The 22,067-nt window shown below is 39.9% G+C and overlaps 4 protein-coding genes across 5 annotated transcripts; 3 read left to right on the plus strand and 1 right to left on the minus strand.

Moving 5' to 3' along the window:
* The first annotated feature begins 354 nt into the window (after nt 1–354).
* Nucleotides 355–4,371, plus strand: LOC104749090 (putative boron transporter 2). The gene is made up of 12 exons (XM_010470670.2): nt 355–1,123; nt 1,214–1,296; nt 1,376–1,568; nt 1,650–1,788; nt 1,870–2,035; nt 2,226–2,392; nt 2,470–2,643; nt 2,718–2,813; nt 2,899–3,030; nt 3,118–3,437; nt 3,512–3,782; nt 3,868–4,371. Exons 1-12 carry the CDS (start codon nt 1,020–1,022, stop codon nt 4,132–4,134), a joined length of 2,112 nt encoding a protein of 703 aa, XP_010468972.2. The 5' UTR covers nt 355–1,019; the 3' UTR covers nt 4,135–4,371.
* Nucleotides 4,372–6,590: 2,219 nt separating this feature from the next.
* On the plus strand, nt 6,591–9,128 carry LOC104749091 (putative protein phosphatase 2C 49). 2 transcript variants are annotated; one of them, XM_010470672.3, is made up of 4 exons: nt 6,591–7,031; nt 7,595–7,762; nt 7,857–8,092; nt 8,343–9,128. In XM_010470672.3, exons 1-4 carry the CDS (start codon nt 6,867–6,869, stop codon nt 8,902–8,904), a joined length of 1,131 nt encoding a protein of 376 aa, XP_010468974.2. In that variant the 5' UTR covers nt 6,591–6,866; the 3' UTR covers nt 8,905–9,128. The 2 variants fall into 2 exon arrangements, with proteins under 2 accessions (XP_010468974.2, XP_010468973.2); XM_010470671.3 differs by having other exon boundaries at nt 6,600–7,031; nt 7,592–7,762.
* Nucleotides 9,129–9,537: 409 nt separating this feature from the next.
* On the minus strand, nt 9,538–10,288 carry LOC104749093 (ubiquitin-ribosomal protein eS31y fusion protein-like). The gene has a single exon (XM_010470674.3). It carries the CDS (start codon nt 10,197–10,199, stop codon nt 9,726–9,728), a length of 474 nt encoding a protein of 157 aa, XP_010468976.1. The 5' UTR covers nt 10,200–10,288; the 3' UTR covers nt 9,538–9,725.
* Nucleotides 10,289–11,591: 1,303 nt separating this feature from the next.
* Nucleotides 11,592–15,095, plus strand: LOC104749092 (uncharacterized). Its single transcript, XM_010470673.2, has 7 exons — nt 11,592–12,042; nt 12,261–12,581; nt 12,695–12,903; nt 12,989–13,037; nt 13,116–13,205; nt 13,293–13,355; nt 13,438–15,095. Exons 1-7 carry the CDS (start codon nt 11,875–11,877, stop codon nt 14,986–14,988), a joined length of 2,451 nt encoding a protein of 816 aa, XP_010468975.2. The 5' UTR covers nt 11,592–11,874; the 3' UTR covers nt 14,989–15,095.
* The last annotated feature ends 6,972 nt before the right edge of the window (nt 15,096–22,067 follow it).

Genomic DNA, 22,067 nt, shown 5'->3' on the forward strand with positions numbered 1-22,067 from the left:
AACCCAACGCCAACCCCTACCGGTTCTACAAAACTTTTGAAAACAATTAGCCGTCATTGTAACTTTCTTTTTGGAACAATGTGGACCTTACTTATACATTTTTAATACTAATATAGAAACTGAATATAATATATTAAAAGATATTATTTTTTGTAAACCACTATAAACAAGATAGACAGAAAAAAGCCGAAAATCAGAATTATATTCACTATATAGACGAACGGTATATTACCAGGAATACTAGTAATACAACCTATAAAGTATAAACTCTAAAAGAATTAAAAAAAAAAAACTATTAAATCTTGTAAAAATATGATGAATAGTATAACAATATAAAAGGTCAAAGGTAACGGTGGGCTGCATAAACAATGATTGTATTTATTGTGCAAAAAGAGTCGTCTTCGTCTACTCTCACCGTCGAAACTTTCACGCGCTTCGGCTTCGGCTAATGATTAGTTAATTAGTTTAATTTCCGTCATTATGATTAATATTAGAAGGAGGGCTATTATTATATATAACGATGCTTCGGCCTTCTTCTTCCTTGCCACCAAAGACATTACATTGCAATTCCCCCACAGCTGAAACTACTACTTTTGCCACTTTCTTGTCATCCAAACAATTTACACAGTCCCCTTTTTTTTTTTTTTTTTTTATCTTCATTATTGCTTCTCAAAGAAAACTCTCTTTATCATGTAAATTTGGTCTATGAATCGTTCCCAATCTCCATCAACGAGATTTATTCTTGTTACGAGCTCCTTAATCTTTGCTTCTGGGTCTTCTATTTGGATTTTTGTACATCTCTTTTCTATCCCCTAAACTTGTATTAGGAAATGTTCTGTAACATGGGTTTGTTCGTTTTCAAGTAGTCTCCTTTTCGTGTCTCCCCTCTCATGTCTTCTACCTCTTCCCCGGAGGTGTTTAACTAAAAGAAGCTCTCCAAGTGTTTGACGATTTGTCTGAGAGAAAAAAAACAGAGGAACTCAGAAACAGAGTATATTACAGAGAGAGAGACGCCAATCATGGAAGAGACTTTTGTTCCGTTTGAAGGTATCAAGAATGATCTTAAAGGAAGGTTGATGTGCTATAAACAAGATTGGACCGGAGGAATCAAAGCTGGATTCAGGTACTATATAGTTAGCTCAACTTTTCAAAATTTCTCTGTTTTTTCTTTTTAATGAGTTTTTTCATCTTATATGATTGATCAATACTGTAGGATTCTGGCTCCCACCACATATATCTTCTTCGCGTCTGCGATTCCTGTTATTTCATTCGGCGAACAATTGGAGCGAAGCACTGGTACTGAATCTTCTCCTCTGACATAAAGTTATCAGCTTTATGAATGTTAGCAACTTGAATCGGATTTGGTCATTTGTAGATGGAGTTCTTACTGCTGTTCAGACGCTGGCCTCTACAGCCATTTGTGGAATCATTCACTCCATCATCGGAGGCCAACCTCTGCTTATACTTGGAGTTGCAGAGCCAACTGTAATTATGTACACATTCATGTTTAACTTTGCCAAGGGGAGACCTGAATTGGGACGCAATTTGTTTTTGGCTTGGTCTGGATGGTAAAGTTTTCTCCTAATTCGATTGTTAATCTTGTTAAATAGTGAGCACGAGGTGGTGGTAATCTTGTTATATATGTGCAGGGTTTGTGTTTGGACTTCGCTGATACTGTTTGTATTGGCTATATCTGGAGCTTGTTCAATTATCAACAGATTCACCAGAGTAGCTGGAGAACTGTTTGGACTTCTTATAGCTATGCTCTTCATGCAAGAAGCCATCAAAGTAGCATGACTTCCATTTTTTTTTTCCGATACCAAGAAATTGTATTTTAATTGCCTCTAATGCTTTAATTGTACAATCCAGGGATTAGTGGATGAATTCCGCTCTCCTGAGAGAGAGGATCTGAAACTTCTGGAGTTTTTACCTTCCTGGAGATTTGCAAATGGGATGTTTGCTTTGGTTCTTTCCTTTGGACTTCTTATAACTGCACTTAGAAGCAGAAAAGCCAGGTCATGGAGATATGGAACAGGTAACGAAGCAGTTAGTCAACTTTTTTTTTCTTTAACTTTAATGATCTGGAATCTCCTTATTCTAAGGATCTTGAGCAATCAATGATCAATTAAGCAGTCATTGCTTACAAGTGGGGAGATCTCAGTCAAATATTCCTTGTTCTTGAAGACACTTAATTTCCCTTTATTAAAACACTATTCTTGGAACAGGCTGGCTTAGAAGTTTAGTAGCTGACTATGGTGTGCCACTCATGGTTCTGGTGTGGACCGGTGTCTCCTACATCCCAACAGGAGATGTTCCAAAAGGAATTCCTCGGCGACTTTTTAGCCCAAATCCTTGGTCCCCTGGCGCTTATGAGAATTGGACCGTTGTTAAGGTGTGTCTCTATCTTGAAATTTCAAACACACCCCACAAGAAAATATGACTAATGACTAGTGACTTTGATTTCTTCAGGAGATGCTTCAAGTTCCAGTTGTCTACATTATTGGAGCATTCATTCCAGCAACAATGATTGCAGTTCTCTACTACTTTGACCATAGCGTAGCATCACAACTTGCACAACAGAAAGAATTCAATTTGAGAAAACCATCTTCTTACCACTATGATCTGCTTCTTCTTGGGTTTCTGGTAAGAATCTGCAGGAAATAGTAATTGCTTCTTCTTCTTGGGCTCAATCTCCTAACTAACTCCACCATTTTCAGACCTTAATGTGTGGTCTACTTGGAATCCCTCCATCTAATGGAGTCATCCCTCAATCACCAATGCATACCAAGAGCTTAGCAACACTAAAATATCAGGTACCTTACTAACATCGATTGTTTTTTTTGGATTGTTTTCCCCTTTAGGCCTTGGATTTAAGCTTGTTGTTTGCTCTTTCCACAGCTGCTTCGGAACAGATTAGTTGCAACGGCGCGCAGAAGCATCAAGCAGAATGCGAGCCTAGGACAGTTGTATGGAAATATGCAAGATGTTTATAATCAAATGCAGACTCCATTAGTCTACCAGCAGCCTCAAGTAAAGAATCTTCTGTATAACTTTTAAAATTTTCAATGTAGTAATATGGTTAAGGGCTAAATGGAGGGTAAACTATCTCTTCCGCAGGGTTTGAAAGAGCTGAGAGAATCAACAATCCAAGCGACGACATTCACAGGGAATCTCGATGCTCCAGTTGATGAAACTCTGTTTGATATTGAGAAAGAGATCGATGATTTATTGCCAATTGAAGTCAAAGAACAAAGAGTGAGCAACTTGCTTCAAGCAATAATGGTTGGAGGATGTGTTGCAGCTATGCCTCTCCTTAAAATGATCCCTACATCAGTCCTTTGGGGCTACTTTGCTTTCATGGCAATTGAAAGCCTACCCGGAAACCAATTCTGGGAAAGAATATTGCTTCTCTTCACAGCCCCAAGCCGTAGATTCAAGTATAATCTTAATCTTTTTTATAGCCTTTTACTTTCTCAAGAATGGTTTACTCAACTACTTACCAAATTTGCAGGGTTCTTGAAGATAACCACGCGACATTTGTGGAAACTGTTCCATTCAAAACGATTGCAATGTTCACTATTTTCCAAACAACTTATCTTTTAACCTGCTTTGGTCTCACGTGGATCCCAATCGCTGGAGTTATGTTCCCTCTAATGATCATGTTTCTAATACCCGTAAGGCAATATATCCTCCCAAGATTCTTCAAAAGTGCTCATCTTCAGGACTTAGACGCAGCAGAGTATGAAGAAGCACCCGCTTTACCTTTCAATCTTGCAGTACCGGTAAAGGGCTCCATTACAAATTCAAATCAATATCCATTTTTCTTTAATTTCTTGAATAGTTGTTAACAGATTTTAGATTTTGCAGGAAGCTGAGATGGGATCAACAGCTTCGTATCCATGTGATTCTGAGATTCTTGATGAGTTTATTACAAGAAGCAGAGGAGAGTTTAGACACACATGTAGTCCTAAAGTTACTAGCTCAACTTCAACTCCAGTTTATAATCGTAATCTTTCTCAAGTGTTTAGTCCTAGAGTGAATGATTTAAGAGGTGAGATGAGTCCTAGGGTTGCCGGAAAAGGGCAAAATAGTGCAAAGCCGAGTCCGTTAAACCCATCATCGTCGTCAAAATGAGTTTAGCCATTATGGAGGCTTGATAAAACTGGAGGAGAGTATATGTTTAAAAATTAGTTGATTAACTGATCTTGGGTCTAATGCTTTCTTGGGTTTTCTCCTTTACCTATGTTTGTATGTTTGCATTTCTGCTTTTGATCTCGAATCATTGTAAAATCTCTTACTTACCCTGTGGAATGTCGGTAAATTATATACTATATATGTAGTTACTAGTAATAAAGGATCTTTTTATATTTATTTCTTCTGTGTCTGTGAAAAACAAACTATCAGTTGAACCAAGAAAAGCTAAATTAAAAGTCTAAACTTGCTTACACATTGCTTCAGGAAAACAAAGATTGAACATATCACAAATTTAACAAAAGACATATACTAACTATAGAGTATATAGCCACAACACTGTTATGTAGTAGTACAATAGCACCAAATTAACGTACTTGGAAGGGGTTTGAGGACCACACCATCATCATCATAACCTTACTTTCACGAAAAAGATAGCACCAAATCGAATGGAAACATGAAAAAGAAGAACGGCAAGAAAAAGTTAGTTATAAAGCTAAAGCAAAACCAAATATCTTTTTGGGTTCACAGAGAGTGGCTTTGGTTATGTAGTTCGAACAAGAGCGCACTTGCATGTGCTACAAAACAAGACAAGGGTCAACTTCTTGAGAAACGAATTTAAAGTAAAAATACAATTACTATTAGAACTGGAAAAAAAAAAGAGTTAAAAACTTTTGATCATTTTTGAAGTTCTCATTATTAGAACACACACAAAAAGAGTGGACTCATCGACCATTTGCTGATATCGACAGACTTGGAAATTTTATAGATCATTTTCAATAATTTTAATATAAATGTAAATATTTCAAACCATAAAAGGCTGTTATTATATAGCTAAATTTTGTTAAATACTTACAAGAACTGTTCTTGATAGAACATTTACACATTCTATAAACACTACTACATAATTTTTTGAAACAAGTTTTAGTGGCCAACAAAAGGTTGAGTAATGGAAAATTCTTGCTCATTTTTTTCATTGGAATAAGCCAAATGGACTTGACAGATCGGTGAGACTACAATAGTGATAACTAAACAGGCTTACGTCAATGTCTTTAATTCGTCAAGAGATCTTTGTCTTAAACTGTGTTTTATCCTCTGTGAGTTGGACCAATAACAGAAGTCCCATAAAAGCAAAAACCCTACGTACTCTTCAAGTCGCTTTTTGATGGTCGGAAATTAGATTAGACATTCTCGTTGACCATTTCCCACGTTTCGTCTTTGTCTATACCACAGTAACTTAACTTGATTAAAACCAGTCTAGTTTTGTCTCATGTTTTCTAGCTAGGTCCTCCGCTAATTTCTTTTTAAAAACGAAACATACTGAGTTCAATGGGCTATAAATACTTCAAGTTCAAAGTCTTATGGGCTTTCTTCTAAATTATAGCCCATCAAACGCGTTCGTGCATCGTCATCACTCATCATCAACGTGACGATACTGTCAAATGGTCTTAAGTCTTCACACCGACATAATTAACAGTAACACTGAGTCATATATGCTAATTAGTTGTTAATTGTTACTATTGTTTAGATATTTTGTTGCTAAGCTAAAAGACGAAGAGTTCTGGATCTAGATTATTTATAATTGGTTATTAGACTTTCCACGAAACACGTTTCTCATTTTAGCAACACGTTAGATCATAAGCATCTTGATTTAGTCTAAAAGAAACAATATTTAACACAAAGGCTGAAAGGCAAATAATAAAGCTTGACTAAATGCCAATTCAGATATTTTAATTTGCTTATAAGTTAGTATATAACGAAACAGTCAAATTGAGAAGAAAATAAAGACCATATATAAAATAAAGAATTAGGTGATGGCTTTTGGTCTTTGGATCATAACGAGCACTTAAACTTGTTGATCTGTATGCAAATGTGTAAAGATAGATGCCACTAAAACAAGTATAACAAAAAATAAATAAATAAAAAAAATCGAAAAAGAAAAAGGAGCAATGGCGTGGCATGACAAGTCGATAAAACTTGGGATCCGAGCACAAGTTTTAACGGTCCAGATTCATCATCTCACAGCAAAACGCCGCCGGGTGATCATACAAGTCAGGGGTAAGATCGTCAATTCACGAAAACGCAAGTGTGGACACGAACAAAGGCTTTAAAGATTCTGGTCGAGAGAGTTCTGGATTTACAAAAGTAACCCTGAATATTTAATCATATCACAGAAAGATCCCCTTTTTATTTCCAAGAGTGTCCTCTCGTCTCGGGTAAGTTCAAGGGTACGCGCGTCAAAGCTGGAATGACACGTGGCATAATTAGGGCTTAGTCTTAGCCGTGTGTGTGTAATCCACAAAACTTAAAAAGATAATATAATCTAACATAAGCAACCGACTCGGCACAGATAACCGCCACGTGTCAACTGTAATTAACCGGTTAACCAAGTCACCCACAAAATCTCCGAGTGTCTTATTTTTTTATATATTGAAAAAAAAAAAAGACCCACGCGGCTCAGAAATTTCGTCCCTGCGAGAGAAATAAAAACACACACGCCAACTTCGAAATTGTCAATCCTTCGTTGAACACAAAGTGACGAATTCGAGAGAGAACTAAAAAAAAAACTAATTTAATCAGAGATTTCGAGTAACAAAGAAAGAGAAGAAGAGGGTTTGATCTTGTTGTTGTTGTGAAATTGAAATTGAAACTGATTGTGAAGAGGAAAGAGACAGATGGTAGCAGAAGCAGAGGTTGTATTTCAACATAGTTTACCGGCGGTTCTGGAGATTGAGTTGTTCGATCGAGTTTCTTCCGCCGTTAAATCTCCCGTTTCTTCTCCTAAATTGGGTTTTACTCAGTCGGTTTCCGCAAGTTTATCGACTTCTCCTCTGGTTGTGGTATGTCTTTTGAAGTTGGTCCTTTTTTTTTTTTTTTTTTCTTTCTGGGTACTTTGTGAAAGAGAATTGAAAAGAAGCTGGTGGTTTCTGAAATCATAACCGTCAATCATTAGGAATATGGCTGAATTGTTTGGTAGGCATATAGGATTCTGTAGTATGATAAATCAGAGAAGATAGATGACCCTATAGGAATTTGAAACGGTTTAGGACACTTTCTTAGAGGACCTCTAGTTTATGTTTGTTTACGTGTCGTTGAAAAAAGTTAGATACTTGTTGTCTGAAACTTTAAAAGCTGGTGGTCTTGCTGGAGAAGCCCTCTGTTGTTTAGTTATTGTGTCTTGTCTTAACTGGTTGTGTTTCAATTATTGCTAAAATTGAGCATGCGTCTAAGAAAAAGCCTTTTAGTTTTTATTTTTTCATTAATTGGAGATTTGAGAACTCTTTTTTTTTTTTTTAAGTGTTTATAGATTTTGATTTCTTCTGTCAGGATAAGCTGTTATAATCACTGCTGAGATTTTGATCTATGTTTTCAATAACGTGTTGTATTTACCTTTTTGAAGCAGGGTGATTGTGATCCAAGTGTCTCAGATTATGTTCCGACCATCCGGTCTGGAAGCTTTGCTGATATTGGCCCAAAGAGATGCATGGAAGATGAACACATTCGCATAGACGATCTATCTTCTCAAGTTGGATGTCTCTTCGAGTTGCCAAAGCCTAGTGCTTTCTATGCGGTACTCTACAATTCTTATGTCTGATTTGTAACTTCCTTAAAAATCTTATGCTCTTTTAAGTATAAATTCTGACTTAAAGACTTCCTCTGTTCAGGTTTTTGACGGTCATGGAGGACCAGAAGCAGCAGCATATGTTAGGGAAAACGCCATTAGGTTTTTCTTTGAAGATGAGCAGTTTCCACAAACATCTGAAGTGAGTAGTGTTTATGTGGAAGAAGTTGAGAGTTCATTGAGAAACGCGTTTCTTCAAGCTGATCTTGCTTTGGCAGAAGATTGCAGCATCAGCTCTTCTTCTGGTACCACTGCGCTCACTGCTCTTATATGTGGAAGGTACGTCTTTCATTCAGTTTCTTCTCTAGTTGTCTATCCATCTCTAGGATCTTAAGAGATCGAGCTCTTGCATATAATAGATAATGACTTTTAAGTATATAACCTGTGATCTGATCAAGAAAAGTATGGGCGGTTGTCTTTGTTGTTGCTTTTGAAACTAGGTGTGGACATCGGTTGTCTGGTTAGGTTATTTTGGTTTATATATTTTGAGCGCAGTTTCATGGTTCTTGGTTTTTTTTTTTTTTTGCAGACTTTTAATGGTTGCAAATGCTGGAGACTGCAGAGCGGTTCTATGCAGGAAAGGCAAAGCGATAGACATGTCTGAAGACCATAAACCGATTAATCTACTTGAGAGAAGAAGAGTGGAAGAATCAGGCGGTTTCATCAATAATGACGGCTACCTAAATGAGGTCTTAGCTGTAACCCGGGCTCTTGGCGATTGGGAATTAAAAATGCCACACGGCTCCCAGTGTCCGCTAATTTCTGAACCAGAAATCAAGCAGATAACTTTAACCGAGGATGATGAGTTTCTTGTGATTGGATGCGACGGGATTTGGGATGTCATGACGAGCCAAGAAGCAGTTAGCATTGTTAAGCGTGGCTTAAAGCGACATAACGATCCAACAAGATGTTCGAGAGAGCTTGTGATGGAGGCTCTTAGAAGGAACTCATTTGATAACTTAACCGCGGTTGTAGTATGTTTTATGACAGCGGACCGATGGGAAGAGCCGGTGGTTCCTATGGAGAAGAGACGGTGTTTTAGTCTTACACCGGATGCATTCCGTAGCTTGAGGAATCTGTTGGATGGCTGAAACTGGTGTGCTTTTGGTGATTATATAATTGATGATGACGAATAACAAACCTCTCCCACGCTGCTATTGTATTTGACTTAAAAGGTTCTAAGCAGCAGAGAGAACTATTTCAAGATAAATTTGCATAAGATGTGTGCTTTTTGTGTGTGGAGTCTGTAATTACATTTTTGTGTACATATACTGATTATTGAGTGTGAATATAGTTCAAAAGAAGAATTGAAAAATAACATATGCAACTCAACAGATTTTAAACAGGCCGTTAAGCAAAAGAAAGTTAAGCTAAGCTATCACACATCAGTCATCACCAATTTAAGAAGTACTCTACTCATCACAAAACTTCTAAAAGAAACAACACTTCGGATCACTTAACAGTGGTGCCAAAATTTTAGAATCAAGATGTTTTCGTCTATTATCTGAGGGAGTTAACCCTGCTAAAACGCAAGTACTATAAACGAAGAATATCTTAATTTTGGATCATCATCAGCACCATTACTAAGCTAAGATAAATTACGAGCAATTGATAATTACCGTTTTAAGCATGCACAACATGGCTAGGATTTTGAATTGTTCTCAAAAACAAAATTAGCCAATTCGAAATGAAGAGATCATTCAAAAGTAATTGCAACCAACTAATTGAACGAACAGCACAATAAATATTGATTAAGAACCTAAAACATTTATCCATTCATAATCCAGAACAAACGATGTTCAACATTTGAATCCATAAACAACAAAAAAGCTTACAAAATTCCGAAATCGAAATGCTGTTTTTTAAGGATAGAGAGATAGAGAGAGAGAGAGAGATCTACCAGTAGAACAGATCATTCGTCACCTCCCTCTTTCTGGTAAACGTAGGTGAGACCACACTTACCACAGTAATGGCGATCGAAATGACTCGCCATGAAAGTACCAGCTCCACAAGTTGCGTTAGGACACTCCTTCCTCAGACGCTGAACTTTACCAGATCCATCGATTTTGTAAAACTGAAGAACCGCGAGCTTCACCTTCTTATGCTTATGCTTGATCTTCTTCGGCTTGGTGTAAGTCTTCTTCTTCCTCTTCTTAGCACCACCACGGAGACGGAGCACGAGATGAAGCGTCGATTCCTTCTGGATGTTGTAGTCGGCGAGAGTGCGGCCGTCTTCGAGCTGCTTCCCGGCGAAAATCAAACGCTGCTGGTCCGGTGGGATCCCTTCCTTGTCTTGGATCTTCGCTTTCACATTGTCGATGGTGTCGGAGGACTCGACCTCTAGGGTTATCGTCTTCCCCGTTAGGGTTTTCACGAAGATCTGCATCTTTTGAGGCTACGGCTGCACCCAAAAAAAACACTCAAAATGGGGATTTTGTAGGAGAGAAAGGAGACGCTAGGGTTTTGATGCTCAGTTACGTAACTACCCTTATTTCATTTGGGTATCTTTTTGGGCTTCGTTAGTCTCTTGGGCCATGGCCCACCAAAACTTAGAAAAGGAAAATTATAAAGGAATTTGGAGATGCAGGGACCCTGTGCCTCTCGCATGCAAAACGAACGCTCTACCATATGAGCTACATCCCCAGAGAAACAAATTGAACAAAGTTTAATTATTGGGAAAAATATCGTTAAAATCCCCAACTTTACATTTTCATCGATTTAAAGCATGAAGTTTGTGTTTGGAGGAAAAAACATCAATTATTAATCACAAATTCTCGTTGACCTAGCTTTTTGAAGTACAACGTTAAGTAGTCAGACGGAGAAATTAAACGGGGTTAATTATCCGTTAACGAGATCCGTTAATAGCAAAACGTCGCTGTTTATAACATTCTAAAACCCCCAAATTAAGAAATCGATTTTCAATTTCCCCAATTCACAAATTCTAATCGATCTCAATTTAAGAATCAAACCTCTTTCGTTTGAGACAACGCGTAGCAATCTTCTTTTACGGAGTTATTGAGAATCGATTAGAGTTTTTAATTTGGGATAATTGAAATCGATTAGGGTCGTTTAGCTATTAACGGATCTCGTTAACAATGAATTAATCCCGTCTAATTTCTCTAACATTGTGCCTCAAAAGGTTAGGTCAACGAAAGTTTGTCATCTATATATATCTATATATATATATATATATATATATTTTTGGAGACATTTAGCAAATAAATCCTGAAGTTAGAACATATTTACAATCATGCCATTGACATTAATTATTAATTTGTTTTTCTTTTAATTAATTAATATTAAGTTTTTTTTTGGAAAACAAGATTTTTCATCCTAATAAAATTTCTTAAACAATAGGAACCACTCACTTTTACATTAAATATTAAGTTTATAATTAGTTTTATGAATATTAAGTTTTCAATTTTACAAAACGATAGGAATTAATTCTATGAACACATACAATATTTTCTTTCTATAAATAACTATTTATTTAATTGTATGTTATATAGTTCCTATACTTTAAAACAATAAACCTCAAACAAAAATACTTTTTACACTAACTAATACTCTCTCTGTCTCACAAAAAGTGTCATTTTGATACATTGCACATAAATTAAGAAAAATTAGAATATACATATAAATGAATAATTTATCATTTTTAAAAAAAAAAGTTTTGGGTTAATGGTAAATTAGAAAATTTGTCACATTGGAAACAGATGGAATATACATGTATATTTGTAAAGTTGTACATTTTAAAAAATACAAATCAAATATTAGTAAGGTTGTAAATATCTAGTTTATTTGCAAATCAACAAACAATTGGTGTTTTTTCTTCTCTAAACATGATATTTTCTCTTTAATTATTAGTTTGGATTTTCCTATTTTTAATTCTTTTTCGGTATTTATTTGACTGGTCTCGATGGTTCGAAGACCTTTCATATTCTTCTTCTTCGTCTTTCGCCTTTAAGCCTGCCCTCTTTCAGAACCCTAGATCTCTCTCTTGCTCATCTCTTTGGAAACACAAATTCTCAAATTCTCAATCTCAAATTCAGGTAAGAGACATGGATGATAGCTGTGCCGTCTGCGCTGAAAACCTCGAATGGGTTGCCTATGGATCTTGTGGTCACCGAGAGGTTTGCTCAACATGTGTCGTTCGTCTCCGTTTCGTCCTTGGCGATCCTCGTTGCTGTATCTGTAAGACCGAGTCTCCTATCGTCTTCGTCACCAAGGTGATTGATTACTTTTTACTCTTCAATTATATATCCATGTTACCAATGTTATCGCAATTACTCTTTTTCTTTTTTCTTTTTCTTTTCAATCTGATAGATGGCTGGGATTTGATTATTTCTATTACAATGACTTAATAGTGAAGAAATTGTTGTAATTTTGTCATATATGTCTCCCAATGAATTGCTGTTAAGGGACTTTATGATTACAATTTTTGCAGGCATTGGGTGATTACACAAGGACGATCACTGACTTCTCCACCTTCCCAACAGCACCAAAGGAAGGTCGAGTAGTAGGATCCTTCTGGTATCATGAAGACACTCAGGCTTTCTTTGATGACTTGGATCAGTACAGGATGATCAAAGCTATGTGTAGGCTTTCCTGCGGTGTTTGTGACAAGGCTGAAGATCAACCAAGGGAAGGAGGACCTGGACCAAGACATCATCACCGGCAGCGTATTAAGAGTGTTGAACAGTTGAAGGGTCATTTATATCATAAGCACAAATTGCATATGTGCGGTTTATGTCTTGAAGGCCGAAAGGTGGGAGCTTTGAAACTTCATTATCTGCTGATTGTTTGCTATCTTGTATTTTCTCTTAAGTTTTGCTCATTTGTTTTACATCTGTGTGCGTCTCTCTCTCTCTACGTGGACAGATATTCATATGTGAACAAAAGCTGTATACTAGGGCACAACTGAACCAACACATACACACTGGTGACTCTGAAGTTGATGGTACTGAGAGCGAAAGGGGAGGCTTTACTGGACATCCTATGTGTGAGTTCTGTAGGAATCCATTCTATGGTGATAATGAATTATATACTCACATGACTACTGAGCATTACACCTGCCATTTTTGCCAAAGGTACTGGCTATTTGTATTAATGAATTTTTCATGTTTGAGAATGTGTTATCCCTATGACGACATTGAATTAACATATCCAATATAGGTCGAATTCAGGACAGTATGAATATTACAAAAACTATGATGACTTGGAGGTAACATCAACCACTTTCAGTATAGCTCAGTTAAAGTGTGGCTGCATCTGTTCTGATTCTGTTTATTTTTTGCAACAGATTCACTTCCGCAGAGATCATTTTATTTGTGAAGACGACTCCTGCCTTGCTAAGAAGTTTATAGTTTTCCAGAATGAATCAGAATTGAAAGTAAACACTTGTGGAGAATTTCTCAATTTTCTTTTCTTCAGTTTCGGTCTATGGATTTTTGTCAAGGATTTATATTTGTTTTTTCAGAGGCATAACGCTGTTGAGCATGGAGGTAAAATGTCTAGGTCTCAGCGCAGCGCTGCATTACAGGCATGTTACACCTTTTTCCATTGTTTTTGTTAATTTATCGTTATGTTTGCTTGCCTGTGTTTAACATTGCATTCCGCTCCAGATACCAACAAGTTTCCGATATCGACGTGGAAATGATCAAGAGAATCGTCGTGGAAGAGCCCGATCATTTCGTCGTGAGCCTGGTGATGATGATTATAATCATGCAGTTCATGAGGCTCTTCGTTTATCTGAGGCTGAGTATTCTCGGCAAGAGCCTGCTCCGCCACCCTCAAGTGCACCACCTGGATCCTCTGAGAACAACAATATTCACATAGATGATGCTGGTTCTCTTATTCAACCCATGGAATCTCTATCAACTACAGATATGGAACCCTCTTCACGATATCTACAAGCTGTAGGAAGCTCTGGTGGTGGTGGTTCACGTCTTGGAGAATCTGCTTTCCCTCCTCTTTCTGGTCCACCGAGATCTGGACAGAACTTGGAAAGTTTGCCTACTAACACCATGGCTGCTCGTCTAAGACGTCAAACAAATCGAACTACTACTGCTTCTGCTATTGCTAGTCCTTCTGAAGGATGGCCAGCGGTTAACCGAAGCGCAGCACAACCATCTATTACTACTGGCGGTAACTATTCTTCTTCAGGATGGCCAGCAATAGCGCGAACACCTATACAAGCCTCTAGTTCTTCAGTCCAACCTAGGTCTCATGCTAGAGTTTCCCAGCCTAGACCTCTGGCTTCTGCAGTTCCACAGGCTGTTCGTAATGCGAATAAGATTCCTCACTCATCCTCAGCCCCTGATCTATCTGATACAAGATCTCTTACGCCTTCTCCTTCTGATTTTCCTCCAGTTTCTTCTGCTGTTGTGCAAAATCGTAGGATATCACCCAGCACTACACAAGGATCTTCAAACACCCAGCCACCTCCAGATGTACAATCTGCCAACAAATCTTTGATTGAGAAAATGCGAACTGCACTTGGACATGATGAAGATGTTTTCATGGCCTTCAAAAATGTTTCAGGACAGTATCGTCAAGGTTCGATTGATGCAAGAACTTACTTGGAGTACGTGAATGGTTATGGATTGTCTCACTTGGTTATTGATCTTGCTAGACTGTGCCCTGACCCTAGAAGGCAGAAGGAACTCATTGATAACCATAATGCTAGTTTAGGTGGAGTAGGTTTAAAAGAGAATGGTCAGTCTGCTGCACAGAGCTCTTCTCAACCTAAAGACAATCAAAATTCAAAGAAGAACAAAGGAAAAGCTGTTAAGGTTGCTGAACCGAAAGAAACTGTAGCAGAGAGTTTTATGGATACAGTGAGGAGATTGCAATCTTCACAGAATCCTCATGAAGGAGAAGAGGAAGTAATTTCGAAAGATAAGAATACATATAGGTCAGATAAGGGCAAGGCACATGTAGCAAGTACCGTTGCTACGTCAACCTCAAGTAAGCAGCCACGTAAGAAAACTTCTAAGTTTCACAGAGTGCGGCTTGGGGATGGATCAATGGCTGCGTTACTAGATATTAACAATTCTAACCGTGAGGTGGAATCAGAAGCAAATGTTGGTAACATCAATAGTAACCAACAACAGTCTGGTGTTATACCAGTTCGTGGGGTTTGGCGTAAAGGAGGAGCTAATCTTTTCTCGTAAAGAAGTCTTCTTGTATGTTTCTTTTGGTTAATGACATGTGAAAGTGAAACTTCTCTCCTGTTTTTTTGGTCAGAGTGACAAAGTTTAGAGCAAAATTTTATTGATAATCGGTTTTTTTTTGGTTCGGTAATTTCTAAAAATAGTCGATTTGGTTTTGTAACATAGTAAATGATTATCAAAGACGAATGGAAATAATTTAAATTAAACGAACATACTTCTTTTTTTCCGAGTTTTATATTGAAAACTTACAATTTCATTTTTGTTCAACAGATATAAATGAAAATCAATAATAACAAATTCGAATTATTAGGTCTGAATATGAAAAATAACAATAAGTCAGGTCTTATATCTGATTTTGTTTTTAGTCAAAGTGTAAGAAGAATAGTTAATTAACTTTATTTATATAATCCTTTTTGTTTGTTTGTTTTTTTTTTTGACTAACAGCTTACAAAATTAGTTCAAACGAGCCAATGCGAAGGGAAATTGTTTACAAAGGTAACTAGATGCGGAACTGTTCGAACACGTCGAACCAAATTATCCGCTTTACCATTCTGAGTACGAGGGACATAGACTAAAGAAAACGAAGTAAACTCCTCTCTGTCCGCCTGGATGTCCTCCAGATAAGGTGTGAAAGCTGGCCACTCGGAAGGCAAAGACACCATCTTCACCAGATCAGAGCAATCAGTAAGAAAAACAACGGATTGGTTATCGGCTCCAATCATGCAACGCATTGCCCAAAGAAGAGCTTCGACCTCCGCATGAAGCGGGGAGAGACTGCGACGAAGATTTGAAGCTCCCATGGTAGTTTCATCCCCCGTGGGCGAGACACAGAACCATCCTCTACCAGCAAACGGATCCGTCGCTTTCCATGAACCATCCACAAAACAACGAAAACTCGAGGAAACTTGGATAACCTTGGGGCTCCGAATCCCCCAGCAGGAGCTAGACCCTGAAGAGGGTGATCCTCTACAGGCCCTGCGACCTCTGTCTGAGCTTGGAACCAATCTTTAGCCTCATCCTCCGCTAACCGAAAGATTGCTATTGGGTTGGAGTCCAAATTAGTGAAAAGTTTATCATTACAAGCTTTCCAAATATACCACAAAATTCATGGGAATCTATCCTGGAAAGGAACATCCTTGAACCGCCACAAAAGAAAATCCATATTTGTGAAAACCGATGCCGATGGAAAAACACCCTGGACCGTCGGGAACTGCGACAGTGCCCAGACCTGTCTGGCTGGCGGGCATTCAAAAAGTGTATGGTTTATCGTCTCCTCGTCACACACACAAAGGCCACATACTGAATCACAGTTAATTCCACGTTTCCGTAGATTAGCTGTAACCGCCACACAACCCGAAATTACTTGCCACATAAAATGACGTAGTTTAGGCGGGCATCGGATCGTCCACACGAAAGCCTCAAGAGGTACATAGTTCGGCCCGACCACCAACGGGGCAGCCGCATCCGTGGTGTTAGACCAAAGAAGGTGGTACCCTGACTTGACCGTATATTTTCCTGACTTAGTAAAATGCCAACCTAGCGAGTCCGGTTTGTCAGGCAACCGCAACGGTAAGGCAGAAATCAAGGCAACATCTTCCGGTACAAAAGTAGTCGAAAGTAAAGCCAGAATATAGGTGGTATGAGTTCTTATTTGGGAATTCCAGAAAGCCTAGGTGGCGCTAAAACGCAAATCTTTTCTTATGTTCAAATTGGACTGATGATTTCTGAAAATTTATTTGCTGGCCTGAAGCCCGTCCATACTTCTTGAGAATCTGAAGCACAACCTCACACTGCTCCTTTGTTGTTCGACAAAAGAACAAACTGTCATCCGCAAATAAAAGATGAGAAATAGCAGGACTAGCGGTAGAAACCTTAATACCCGTAATAAGCTTCATCTGCTCCGCTTTACGGAATTGTGCAATTAAAGCTTCCGTACAGAGAATAAAAAGATAGGGCGAAAGAGGATCCCCCTGCCGTAATCCCGGACAAGGGGTAATGGAACCATGGGCCTGACCATTAATCAAAACCTGATACAGGCAGAAATCAAGGCAACATCTTCCGGTACAAAAGTAGTCGAAAGTAAAGCCATGTCCCAGGAATTTGAGTTCCTGTCAATAAAATTTTGAACAGAGAGCAAAGGGTCAGACAACAACCCTGTGCCGATAGCTGGTCTCGGGGGTTGAGCAGGGATCCACAGATCATTCCACACAGAGATGGAAGCACCAGATCCTACCCGTTTAATAAGTCCTTTGTTAACCAGAGAGCGAGCTGAGATAATACTTCTCCATCCATAGGATGGTGAGTAAGATCTAATCGGATCCAAGGGATCCGAATGCCTATAATACCGACATTTAAAAACCCGTGCAAAAAGTGACTCCGGGACAGAAATTAATCGCCATAGCTGCTTGGCTAGCAGGGCGGTATTAAAATCATCCAACCCGCGAAAACCCAAACCTCCTTCTTTTTTATCAAGACATAGCTTGTCCCAAGCCACCCAATGTAAACCCCGCGATTGACCAGAGGAACTCCACCAATAATTGGAAATAGCACTAGTTAATTTCCGCGTAACCGTCTTGGGTAACCGAAAGCACGACATCACAAAGGTAGGAACTGCCGTTGCTACCGACTTAATCATTACCTCCTTTCCTCCTTTTGAAAGGAGGCGAGCTGGCCAACCACTAGCCCGTGATTGTAACCGATCCTGAACATAAGAAAAGATTTGCGTTTTAGCGCCACCTAGGCTTTCCGGAATTCCCAAATAAGAACCTATCCCACCTATATATGTGATCCCTGAGACCCCTTTTAACTCCTCCCGGAGACCATGGTCCACAGTATGTCCAAATTGGACTGATGATTTCTGAAAATTTATTTGCTGGCCTGAAGCCCGCTCATACTTCTTGAGAATCTGAAGCACAACCTCACACTAATCCTTTGTTGTTCGACAAAAGAACAAACTGTCATCCGCAAATAAAAGATGAGAAATAGCAGGACTAGCGGTAGAAACCTTAATACCCGTAATAAGCTTCATCTGCTCCGCTTTACGGAATTGTGCAATTAAAGCTTCCGTACAGAGAATAAAAAGATAGGGCGAAAGAGAATCCCCCTGCCGTAATCCCGGACAAGGGGTAATGGAACCATGGGCCTGACCATTAATCAAAACCTGATACTGGACCGAGGTAACACAACTCATAATCCAAGACACCCATTTATCACAGAAACCTAATTGCCGGAGAAGGAGATCAACAAAAGTCCATTCAACCCGATCATACGCCTTACTCATATCCGTTTTAATGGCCATGAACTTGCCCTTACAAGAAGGATTGGTGCGAAGACCATGGAACATTTCCTGAGCTATCAAGATGTTGTCCGAAATGAGACGACCCGCCACAAAGGACGACTGCATCGCAGATATTACGGACGGCAGAATCGTGCGTAACCACTGACATAAAACCTTGGAAATTATTTTATACCCAACATTACACAGACTAATCGGCCGTAATTCAGACATCCTAGTCGGCTTGTCCACTTTTGGAATGAGACAAATATTCGTCACATTCAACCTCTTATCAAAATTCCCGTCTTGCAGAAAGGAGTTTACCAATACGACCAAATCCACCTTAACCGTATTCCATGCTTTTTGATAAAAAAGAGCCGTCATCCCATCCAGATGCATCATAAATAAGGCATGTTTGATCTCCTGCTCGGAGACCTCCCGAGTTAAAAAATCATTACACTCCTGTGTTATCGTTGGATGGACCTCCGCCAGGATCTCCTCAAAATCAGAGGGATCCGAGGAAGTGAATAAATCCTCAAAATAAGAGACCGCGATATTCTGAATATCACCTTCCTCCGTCAACCAATTATCGTTCTGGTCATGAAGACCTACAATGCGATTCCGAACCAGTCGCTGCTTTGTTTGGGCGTGGAAATAACCAGTGTTATGATCACCAAACCGCATCCACCGACTCCTACTTTTTTGATACCAATAAACCTCTTCATCCCTATATGCCTCCCGCAGCCGCCAAGTGAGCTCCGCAAGCGCCTCCACCGTGGTACTGTCATTCTCTTGCACCGCTGCTAATTTCGATTTCAAATCTTCAATTGAATCCCTCCCATAAGGAACCTGCGCTTTCCGCCAACGGGAAATAGCCCGACGACATGTAATAATTTTATCCACCACCGTAGTAGTTGCTTCAGGGCCTGTGGAAGTTGCCCAGCCCTCAGCAACCACATCAAAAAAACCGTCCTTGTCAAGCCACTGGCGATCAAAACGGAAACCACTGTTACCACCCCGAAACCTATCCTCAAGAACAACGACCAGAGGTTTATGATCCGAAGCGATCATTGGTAAATACTCCGTAAAAGAGTTCTTGAACATATCATGCCACCCCTCATTCGCCAGAGCTCGATCTAATCGACAGCGAATCGGTTTCTTATCCCGCCATCCTTTCCAGGAAAGACTATCTCCAAGAGATGGGAATTCAAACAAACCACAATTTCGAATCATAGTATTAAAAGGCACGAAGGAAGAAGCATGGCGTAATTTACCACCCCGCTTTTCATGATTACCTTTAAGTTCATTAAAATCTCCAATTAAAAACCAAGGATCATCCCTGATTAAACCTATTCGTGTCAAACATTCCCAAACCAAATCACGGTTCTTGGGAACCGGATCACCATAAACAAAAGTAAGATAAATCAATTTGCCTTTGTAAACAACTTCCACATCAATAAGTCTATTGGATGCAAATAAAACTGAAACATTATTATTATTATTGTGATAAAAAAAGGCAAGACCGCCACTACAACCAACTGGTTCAACAGTTTTGAAATGAGAATAACCAAAATGACCAATAAAAAACTCTAAATGAGAAAAAGATTACTTAGTTTCAGAGAGAAACAGGAACTCTGGTCGATGCTTCTTCCATAAGTGCCTAAAATACCCAATTGTGGCTTTATTACCAAGCTCTTGACAATTCCAACTTAGAACCTTCATTTAGCAACCCTTGGAATTGGTGGCTTGGTCCCACCAGCGACCCCCTTCTCAACCTCCTGTGGCTTTGGAAGAGTAGACTGCCCAACACTAGCATTGCCCTTTATAGCTGGTCGTTTACGTGGAGTACAGACATAAACAGTCAGCTTCTTTGATCCCATGCCTTGGAGACCCAAAGCACCCTTACCTTTTCTCGTTTTTTCCACCAAGGAGGGGTCCTCATCACCCACAGCTGAAGGATCCGGATCCATCTTACCCGTATCTGCTGCCATAGTGGAGACATCCTCACCAGAGAGAGAGCTATCCCCCATGTCAGCTTCTCCCATAGTAACCTCAGCCCCAACCGCCTGCTCAGTAGCCGCTACTGGTTCAGTGACCGTGGACTTCGAACCGCCAGCAACAAACTCTGAGGAGTTGACCTCCTTATCTTCCAAACCCACCAACGCAAGCTCCTCCACCGCTAACAAAGCGCTCTCCTCACCACCGGTAGGAGAACCTTCCCCAACAGGAACATCCACCTCCATCTTCCCCAAAGTAATAACAGGTTCCGCAGAAACTGCATTTGAGTCCGAAAAAATTACCTCCTCCACTGGACGGGACAGAACCACAGGGACCGAACCATCAACCACTGGTGCAACCGGAGCAACAACCCCAATCTCCTGGAACAAAGCCCTGCGTGCCGATGGGACAATCGCAGGCACCCCCTCAACAACCTGAACCGCGGGTGGGATGTCCACTGCTGCAGACGGCACCGGAGGAGGACCGGTGGTCTCAGGAGACTCCCGGGTGGAAACCTTCTGCTGTACCTGAGGTTAAAACCGGCGCTGCTTAGTAACAGGCTCCCCAACTGCTGTGTCAGTCCTGACTTGTGAACCCCGACCCGCCTTACCCTCAAAAGGACGCTTACCATCCCCATGGGAACTCTCGCCCCTGGACCTATGTTTGCTCCCCCAACGAGAGCTCCCCTCCTGTCCAGAACCACGTTGTGCATCCGCCTTAACAGCACCTTTGTAACTCTGAAACCTTCGATCAGGCCTATCCTATGGAAGGACATTGGGACCATTGTCATTATCCTCCAAGGGTGGACAATGTTTCTCATCATGGCACATACTGAAGCACTTCCTGCAGAACCCAAAGAGACGCTCATAGCGAAGTGACACTGTGGTCTCCTCACCATTAAAGAACTCGATCTCCGTCTCAAAACACAGGGGTTTGAGCCCATTCACCGTCACTTGCACTCTGCCACCATCGATGTCTACCTCCACAACCGATCCCAGAGCCTCACCAATACCTCGAAACGTTGGAGCAGCCCAGAACTGGAATGGCACTCCCATAACATGAACCCAAAAAGTGACGGCTGACGGATAAGAAGGGTCCACCGTCGGCTTCCAACGCACCATCGAGACCATCCAGTTATCAAAGTGGAACGGAGCCATATTCATAACCTCAGCGATATCTGCCTCTTCATCAAAATCAAATTGGAACTTCCCCATCCCAAGGTCTGCACCCACCACCTTGCCTTCAAGATGCCAGAACCGTGGAAACATCACCAAAAGGGACATCATGTCTTGAGCTCGCGGATTCAAGCACCGACCAACTACTGTCTTCAATGAAACGAAAAAGGGAACAACACACACCAAGACAGAACACAGAAAGAAAAGTGAGATGATTCTGCTTTCGGGGATATGAGAGGCTTTTATACCCACACCAAGCAATAAAGCATCGAATCGCAACCATATCACAGCCATCAAGACAGAAAATCTTAATATCTCGCCAGTATCGATACCACCAGACTATTAATAGCACCCATGGACTACTCAATATACTGAAGAATCTGCGACCATAATGACTTACAATCTTCCAAGTTAGCAACAACCAAATCCACAACAGATACCAAGCCATTTGGTTTCCTTTTAAAACAAATCCGAGACCAATCAATCCCCAGACACACAACACGCAAATCCGAGTCCACCGCATTCGCCTCTGATCAAGCTTCAAACAAATCACAACCGAATCCCTTACCAGAATCTGTCGTCGCCAAGTCCGCTGTCCAACAGCTAAGTAGATCATTGGTAATAAACAACAG

This window comes from Camelina sativa, chromosome 16 (genome assembly GCF_030686135.1).
Source record: "Camelina sativa cultivar CO46 ecotype springtype chromosome 16, ASM3068613v1".
In the NCBI taxonomy this organism is placed as follows: Eukaryota; Viridiplantae; Streptophyta; class Magnoliopsida; order Brassicales; family Brassicaceae; genus Camelina; species Camelina sativa.